The sequence below is a fragment of the Aythya marila genome (assembly GCF_965140915.1).
Source record: "Aythya marila genome assembly, chromosome: 1".
Taxonomy (NCBI): Eukaryota; Metazoa; Chordata; class Aves; order Anseriformes; family Anatidae; genus Aythya; species Aythya marila.
Genome location: NC_139042.1, coordinates 195993248 through 196002497, shown reverse-complemented (window position 1 = coordinate 196002497; position 9250 = coordinate 195993248). Strand labels below are relative to the sequence as shown.

The 9250-nt window shown below is 32.8% G+C and overlaps 1 protein-coding gene across 2 annotated transcripts in view; it reads right to left on the bottom strand.

Annotated features, from left to right (window-relative positions):
* Positions 1-754: 754 nt before the first annotated feature.
* Positions 755-9250, bottom strand: part of GNAI1 (G protein subunit alpha i1) — a 35445-nt gene continuing 26949 nt past the window's right edge. The window contains exons 6-9 of one of the 2 annotated variants that reach the window (XM_082781663.1): positions 4892-5021; positions 3458-3611; positions 2340-2554; positions 755-2239 (exon numbers count right to left, since the gene is read on the bottom strand). In XM_082781663.1, coding sequence (XP_082637789.1) covers positions 2364-2554; positions 3458-3611; positions 4892-5021 — 475 coding nt within the window. In that variant the 3' untranslated portion in view covers positions 755-2239; positions 2340-2363. Of the gene's footprint in view, positions 2555-3457; positions 3612-4891; positions 5022-9250 lie in introns of both variants that reach the window. The other variant, XM_082781662.1, reaches the window with a different exon arrangement.

The following is a 9250-nucleotide window of genomic DNA, read 5'->3' as shown; positions in this document are numbered from 1 at the left end:
GCCTTTAATATTTGAATATGAACAATTTTTGTACAGTCATTTTATAAAACTAGACAAAGAACCACTACAGAGAGAACATCCATAAGGAAACATACCAGCTGTCAGCTCAGTAAGTCAAAAAAGACAAGCTCATCCTCCTGGACTCAAAAACAAACGTATTTCAGAATTTTGTTCTGTCTTAAGACACAAATATTGCAGAAAATACCAATTAGGAAATTCCCAAAATTCTCAAATTGAAGCTGTTAGGAACAGTAGTTGTGGAAAAATATTTAGAAACTAAACTGAAAATGACAATTTTATGCTCATTATTGTTTTTGTTTCTTGCAAAAACTTTTGCCTTTGTATCTTCTCATTTTTACTACCTAGTTATCTCCATAGGATGGATGCAGAAATATTTCTACCAGCATCTTTAAGGAAGAACATTTCTTTCAAGCAAGGCACAAAATTTAGATTTATTTATGCAATTTGATTAATCCCAATTTTTGTTTACATCAAGTACAAAAACCAACTTGAACGTAGGTGTAAATACAATTTCCACAAAGTAGTTCAATGAGATTTAAAATCAGTTACATATCCAGAACTGTAAAGCACAATTAAAAGCAGCCCAGGATATACAGATTGTTTACGATAACTGCTGAAAGATTTCAATGTATGAATATATTTAACAACCTCCAGTAATAAATTAGAAATTCCTTTCTAACCTTTCATTTGAAACACACGTAATAATTCTGTACCTAAGAAAGGAAACATCAAAGCATAAGAAGTGCAGTTTTACTTAAGCTGAGGCCTAAATGAAACATATGCACAATTAAAAATTAAATAACAGAACAATGAGTTGAATATTTTGGTTGAACATTTCTAAGAACATATAAGCTACGATAATATAGAAAAATAGCAACAGATTCAAAGACTTATTCTTCAGTGTACTGTAGCTGCCTGGAATATTCTAAACAAGTATAGAAAATCATACTTCCATGTTTGGTATGTTTGTATTTTCTAGATGACATACATTTGAGACAACCATCCATGAACTTATTTACAAATAGAAGCTTATTCCTTTTAAAATAGGTATAAAAATCAGTTTTGGCACTAACCATAAGGCAATGGATGACAAATACCTAAGATTGCAAGTCACATAATGAAAGCACAACCAGAAGAAAATCATAATCTTTAACTTATTATTTAAAGAGAGTATGAGACTTTAAATATCACTAAATTAAAAAAAATCAGTATCTGCAAAATCACCGAATCACCTTACTCAACATAATGAAGATTCTTTTTTATATGCAACAAGAAATTGCTTTAATTCTTGAAAACGTTGTGCCATGTCTAGTTGGAGAACTTAATATTTCTGTGGTGATTAAATTATCAAAATCGTTTTAGTTTTATTACCAGAAGATAGCAAAGAGTTAAAGGAGAACACAATTTTAATTCTCAATAATAATAATAATAAAAAAAATCATATTACTCTGAAGTCCTGCCTTTGTTAATGGCATTTTTTAAAGACCATTCACTCCAGTGAGTAAAGACCACAGTTTCTTTTTTTTTTTTTTTTTTATTTCTACAAGTGTATTTGTGTATTTTTAACTTCCTTTTTGCATTTCCATGAGTTTCAATAATAGCTGAACCTTAAAATTCAATTTCTCAGTGTTGCCACGTTTGTGCTGCAATGACTGTAAACCCAGATTTCATAAGCTGTGAATTTAAGTTTTAAAAATATTTTTTTCATTTACCCTAAATTTATAAAAACGTTTTTTTCAAAACTTAAGGCAAAAAAACAAGTTTTATTGGTTAAGCTTCTTTAAATGTGAGCAGGTGTATGAGACTGTTTAAATATCAAAAAAGCTAACGCCATATACAGTATTACCAACAAAAGTAATAAGGCAGCATGCACCCTCAAGATGAAAAGAAAATTTAATTTTACAAGATGTTTAAATAATCCAAAGGCAAAAAGTGTCTGTCTCCTCTAACAGTATCTTCATAAACCATGGAAATTTTAGAGGACATCAAATTACTAAAATATTCCGTTCAACGTTTATACAAATACATTACTACAAGTTTACATACAGTCAAAAGACATCTCAGTGTTACCTAAGTAATTAAATTTACAAGACAAACATAAATAAAGCTGTTAAAACAGGCAAGTACAGTACTGATCTATCATTCAGCACAACATATTTTGTATTTCTTTCAACTTGAAACCAATCAGATTAGAATTGTGCGAAGTCATTCTTCAAACCTAAAAATAAAATAAAGAGAATTAAGTATATGTATGCAAGTTTCACACAACATTGGCATGTTCCAAATGCCTAAGTCCTTTTTTCAGGCATATAATTTACCATTTAACAACCTCTTCTCTGTTCTTAGAATAAGCCACAGTCTTTAAGGTTATTTTTAATAATGACATCAGTTACAGCATCGAAAACAAACTGCACATTTTTTGTATCTGTGGCACATGTGAAGTGAGTGTAGATTTCCTTTGTGTCTTTTCTCTTGTTAAGATCTTCAAACTGACATTGAATGTAAGCAGCTGCTTCTTCGTAAGTGTTTGATCCTAGAAGGAAAAAATTACTCAGGTTTCAAACAGGAAGAACAAGATGTATATTATATCTTTGAGGGAAGTTATTTCCAAAGCGTAACTTAAATAAATAGCTACTTAAACCTAAAAAGGAGTATGCTGATTTAAGTAACCTCACTTTACAACAAAGTGAGTAACCTGCTTTACAACAAAATGTATAGGAAACCCTCTGGACACATTCTTAATAATAATAGACTAAGGACTGCAGGAAGAGTATTTACTGCAGTGGTAGATGGAACAAATCATTACTGACTAAACGCTCTTCCCTAGACTAGGATATTTTATTTCCTTCACTTCCACTTTTTATATTTTTAACACGTTTGTTTATTTCCAGCCAACGTCCATTAAGTTACAAACAAATAGCATATATATTTCTCCTAAGCCTTTTTTTTTTTTTTTGACTCCAATCTAATATCTTCCGGACAATAGAACAGTCTGGAGTTACAATGAAAATGATACATAACTAGTCTAAGACTTATTAGATAAACTTTTGCTATGTATTTCCCGAACAAGCCAACTACTTCTAATATATACTCTCCCTCAAATAAACTCTGATGTATGCTTAGGGATTTCTGCTCAGTTAAAAAAAAAAAGTACAACAGACAGGAGGACAACAGAATAAAAAATGGGCTAAATAGATTAGGTTGACAAGCACTGCAGCAGTAATGTAAATGTTACCAGTGGACCAGCATTATTTCATCTGGTTGAAAAGATTAATCATACTTCAGCACTATTTTATTTGTGATTCATAAAAAAAAAAAATCTACCAACTTAAACTGCATTTTACTGAAATAATTTAGACACCTAGAGTTATTAAATTCCTCCTAATTTGTGCATCAAAAATAAGGAAATTACTTGACATTTGCCCATTCCCAATACCTGCATATTCAGGGTAGCAAATAGTGAGAGGACTCCTCTTGATTTTTTCTTCAAAAAGATCTTTCTTGTTCAGGAAGAGAATAATAGAAGTGTCTGTGAACCATTTATTGTTGCAGATACTGTCAAACAACTTCATGCTTTCATGCATCCGATTCTGTAATTTGGAAAACAAAACACAAACAAACAAAAAAAATCTTACTGTATTTTATCAGACTTCAGCAGTAAAAGCAGGATACATATGTTTTGTTAGCCACAAATTAACTAGGTAAGTTGTAAAACTAAATCTAAATTTCCAGCATGCAGAACCATATTTTACCAAGAGAAACACAGAAAGGCCAAAGAACACTTTCATGAACCTAACGATTTTTAATTTTTTTTCCAACATAAATGATTCCATGATACAATGAAGGTTTAAGCAACTGCTTTTTGATTTTTCTTTTCTCATTTCCAGGCTTAAGTTTTTTCTAATTTGATAGGAATTTTTAGTGTGGTTTGACATTTTGCAGTAAGGATATTATAGAAAGGTTTCCAAGTAACCTGAATTTGCCTTACACTTATTAGAGCTTTTGAAAATTGAAAATTAAATTCTGCATGTAGTCAAGATTCCAGCATAAGGAAAGGAGTAGTTCCAAAGAAGTAGAGAATTAAAAGAGCAGGTTGGTGGATTTAAAAATAAATAAATAAATAAAATAACTCTGTAGAAAAATTATCTAACGTAAGTAATTTGGCAATGCTTCCAGCCATTTACGTTGCAGGATAGCAGATATGACCTATTTTAACAACATTTGACTTGCTGTTTTTTTTTTTCTTTTTTTTTTTTTTTCTTTTCTTTCCTCCTCCAACAGCATTTTGCAAGAAGCTACAGAACCCGAGGACTCTGTTAATGATTTACACACAACAGACTAGCATCACTTTCAACTACCCAGATAATAAAAAGCATACACTCTGTGCACATTCGAGATGTGACTCCTCCCACATCAAAGAAGAGAAAGCATAGAAAAGGAAAAAGAAAAAGAAAGATTTCTACAACTAAGGAAAAAGAACTGAGTAAAACATTTGGGAAGAAGAAAAACATGAAGACTGAAGAAATGAAACAAAACATAGGAAAGTAGAAAGAGAAAAAGCCATCTCTTATTATATATTGCTAGCACCTTTAAAAATGCTAGGATATGTACTCCTGACATCCTCATTAATTTTTGCATCCTTTGAAATATGAAAAAATGCAACTGAAAGAATACTTGTCTTAATGTACGCCTGAGAATATGAGGAAGTATTTTTGAAACTTGAAAGCACAAACTATCATCATTTCTCTAAAACCTTTCACACAAAGACTATGTATTATAAAGGAGTACTACTGTAAGATACTGAGCTTTCCTTTCAAATTTATTCAGTTTCTATATAGCAACTACACTACTTCAACACCAAGGTACTTGCCATTTCCTCATCTTCAGCCAAAACCAAGTCATAATCACTTAACGCCACACAAAAAATAATTGCCGTAACACCCTCAAAACAATGAATCCACTTCTTCCGCTCTGATCTTTGGCCTCCAACATCAAACATTCTGTAAAACAGAAGTACAAAGCAGGAAATGAACTTTGGAATTTCCAGCTTTCTGAATGTTACGTGATAAACTCTGAAATCATCAGCTGTGCAAGCTTGATCAAGGAATTTTGAAAAACAGCATAAAATCTGCAACATTTATTTCAATTTAACATCTCAGCATAAAAACAACCTTAAAAAACACTTCGAAGTTTTACATTTCCCAAAACGTAAGAGAGTGAGTTGAAAGGTATATAAAACTGCTTATTTATAAATAAATTGTACAATTACAAATAACTTTATTAATGAAATTAATTGTAATCTGTAGAAAAAAATGCACAATGTTAGCTTAAAAAAGTGCAAACTATATGAAAGTTTTTCAATCTTTCTCCCAAATGAATGAAAAGTCTTAAGTAATAAAAGGTCAAGAATATAAAATTCTTTACAACTAAGGGCAGAGCTGCCTGTTTCAGTACTCAGGAGAAAAATGCTATACTAAGAAAGTTGGACACAAACAACACTTTATTATTGTTGTTATCTCAGTATTCTGAATCCAAATCTAAATGTAAAATATATTTCTCAGTTTTTCATATTTAACTTGGAATCTCTAAAAACTGATGATTTTCAACTCATCTCTACTAAAATCTATTACAACTTGATTTTTTCAGCTGACCATGTTTAAACAGGTTTTTTATTTTTTTATGAGACACTAAACATTATTTTAAAATTCTCTTCTTAAAAGACAAAATAGGCATCAAATAATAAGGAATAATGATAATTTCCCCTCAAATAAAGACACTTTTTGGAAATGCAGTTAGGTGGAAAAAATAAGATATAAAGGTGTTTTGTTTGTTTGTTTGGCTTTTAAGTTCTCAGCTTTACTGAAATAGAGTAAAAGGAAAAGACCACACTCCAGAAGTTAGCAGCAGATGATCAACAAATTACTACTCTATAACACTATTTGCTTTTCTCTGCCATCTACGTACTTTACTGGCCATTTCCTAACTGTTCTGAGCTAGAGTGACTGAACTTCTCATATCATTATGTACTTCAAGTATTTTGGAGGCCAGATATAATGAACTAAACCAATAAAATAAATAACTTCATCAAAAAGAGGGTAACAGTGCTATCCTGAAACAAATGTACATAGATGAATCTTCTCAGTAGGACAGAGCACTGACTTTTTCACCTGTCTCTTTCCTGTCACAGAACAAGAAGTCTTGTTTAAAATTCTTGTGATTACTTACAGTTTCAAAACAATGTGAAAAGGTCACCATATGACTTCCCTGGCTTGCTTAACAAATACTCTATCATGCAAAAATTGAATTTTTCCTCCTAGTTACAAGGAAATGCAATTATTCCTTTTAAAAGAGACCTGACTTTTAATGTCCTCAGTTGATTTTTTCAAGTAATTTTAACTTCCTTCTAAGTTATCGTGAAGAAGCAGAGAATTCAGTAGGTATAAAAATGTTAATATGGGAGGGAGAAGACAGAAGAGGAAGAACAGGACAGACCATTTCCTACAACTCCATCCAGTTTGCTCTAAGTAGAAAAATAGCCAGCATCTGAAAGGAAGTTGTCAGGAGCAGGGGGTCAGCCTCTTCTTGCAGGTAACTAATGACAGGACCAGAGGGAATGGCTTCAAGTTGGGCCAGGGGAGGTTCAGGTTGGAAATTAGGAGAAATTTCTTCTCAGAAAAAGCAGTCAGGGACTGGGACGGCTTGCCTGGTACAGGTGGAGTCCCTGTCCCTGGGGGTATTCAGGAAAGGTTGGATGTGGTGCTTGGGGACATGGTTTAATGGGTGACATTGGTGGTAGTGGGATGGTTGGACCGAATGATCTTGGAGGGCTTTTCCAACCTTAATGATTCTATGAAAGCCTTATTTGGTTATAGAATGACATATGACCAGGGAAAGAAATCTAAAGTAATAACTGTTAAGATGCATAATTATAACTCCTGTAAAGGTATTCCAGCATGGACTGAATCATTTAGTATTATACCAGTAATAAGGCTACCACACTGAGGTCTTTTGGTAGTCAGCATGGCATGTAGGCTTGAACAACAACATATCTCATTGTTCATAGAACATACCAGAATATAAATAAGAAAGTAACTAAGAAATTAAGAAAATTGTTCCTTGTACATTTTCTGTGGATACTAGCTTTTAAGGAACATGATAAATTAGAAGCTTTATACCAATGGCAGAACTGTAATATCAAACTGCATGGATCTCAACTGGATTAAGCATATCACAAGGCACCACTCAATGCAAAAATATTATTACTAAGATGATAACTGAGATGTGTAAGGAAACATGGCACAAAATTGCACATGAATAAAGAACCGTGTTGAAAAAAAAACTCTTTCAAAGAACTGCAAAAATATGACATCCTCATGCACATCCTCGTGCATTTGGTGCTCTTACGGTATTTCATGGTCCTTATGCCAACCATCATTTTGACTTGTGCAGACTACATTGCCAGGATAGATTCTGGGAAGTGAGGGAAAATGCATAAGACTGAAGACTTTCAGAAGATAAAAGAAAGTGTAATTTTCAATTTATATGAGCAGATGCTGATTTTCACCAGAAATCTTTGTTTCAATTCAGAATAGACTCTCCACCAGTGGCATTATTTTACCAATGATGCCTGGTTTTGGGTTTGTCTTTCTAACAGTGCACTGAAATGTCCAGTACTTTACAAAAAACACCTTTTCGCACTCATCTTTGATTTTTTTTTTACATGCTAAAACTTAGTGCTAGGTGAAGTTTTGGCACCAGCTGGACAGAACATCTCAACAGAAAGTAGTAAGAGCCTGATGGTTTGGCTTTTGTCATGAGGGTTCTTTTACATATTATATCAGTACAGAGAAAGACAGGCACAGAAGAATAATTTGGCACACAAAATTCTTCCAAAAAAAAAAAAAAAAAAAAAAAAAAAGATAAGGTAGCAGTATCTTTCCAAATAATTAGCCATTTCAGAGTGGTCTCAAAGCTCCTAAGCTGTGCATCTACCCCATTCGAAGCCTGTATATATAGCCTGTTAGGTCACAGTCCCAGCACACAAACACTGACAGCAGCTGCCTAACCTGCAGACAAATTTAAAAGTTTTAAAGAATGAGAAGCTTAAATGCTTTACGTATTTCTCCTCCCAATGTGTGAGTGTTTTGTGCAAGCCCATCCTTTGCCTCTGGTTCTAAAACTCATACTGCAGTCAATGGTTCAGCTACTCAAAAGAATCATGTATTGCTTATTCATGATAAATTTGTCTACAACGAACTACACGAAATACAATGCAGTGCTGGAAGAAAGTTTGTAACAGCCAAATCTACCTCCCTTATCTAAAGAATGATGTCATTAAAGAAATGCTTTATTGACTTTCCATTCCATTTACTTAAAGAAAGCAAACATTTCCAGTGAGATCGGTGGCTATGCCATATTAAGACAAATTCACTGAACTAAAGGTAAAGCACTAAAGATGCTTCTGCAGTCATCACCCTACTTATCTATGTTACTTAGCTATATAGGTAGCTCTCTCAAGGGTTTATCAGCAATTGTGCAAATTTAAGGATTTGTGCAACGTATTTCATTAGCACGTTGTTTTTTTGTAACTAGTGTTGCCAGATTTGACATGCTCTGCTTCTTTCAGGTTATTTAATCTAAGAATATGATTCCAGTACCCATACAAAATATGAAAAGTGTGACATAGGCCTAAAGAATACCAGTTATTTATTGTGATTTTTGAGTTTGTTAAGGTTATACGAGTCGTTTATTTTCTCCCTCCAAGCCCCAACCTTGTAGAAGACTTATTATTTGACAAATATTTTAAGGTAGGGTGGGTGGTTACCAAAAAAAAAGGTAAGATAACTATCTGGAAAGTCTCACTTTTATTAAAACTGAAAGCATCTTTGATCATCTCACTTTTCTGTTTTCCCCAGGTTGTAAGAGGAGGTGTGGGGTACAAACTTAGATAGAAAACCAACTGATTTAGTGTACTACATAAGATTAATTGAACGCCCATCAGCTGCAACTTGTCATTTTTAGACATCTTAAATTGTTCTGAGTCACTAGATTTCTATTAAATATATATATATATATAGAGAGAGAGAGAGAGAGAGTGAGAGAGAGAAAGAGAGTAGAGAAGGAAACATTAAAAGAAAAAAAAAAAAAAAAAGGTTTGTCTTTCTGACCAAAATCTGTTGGAAATATTATAACCTCTAACAAAGTCTTCTGCTTAGGTATACTGTTATGC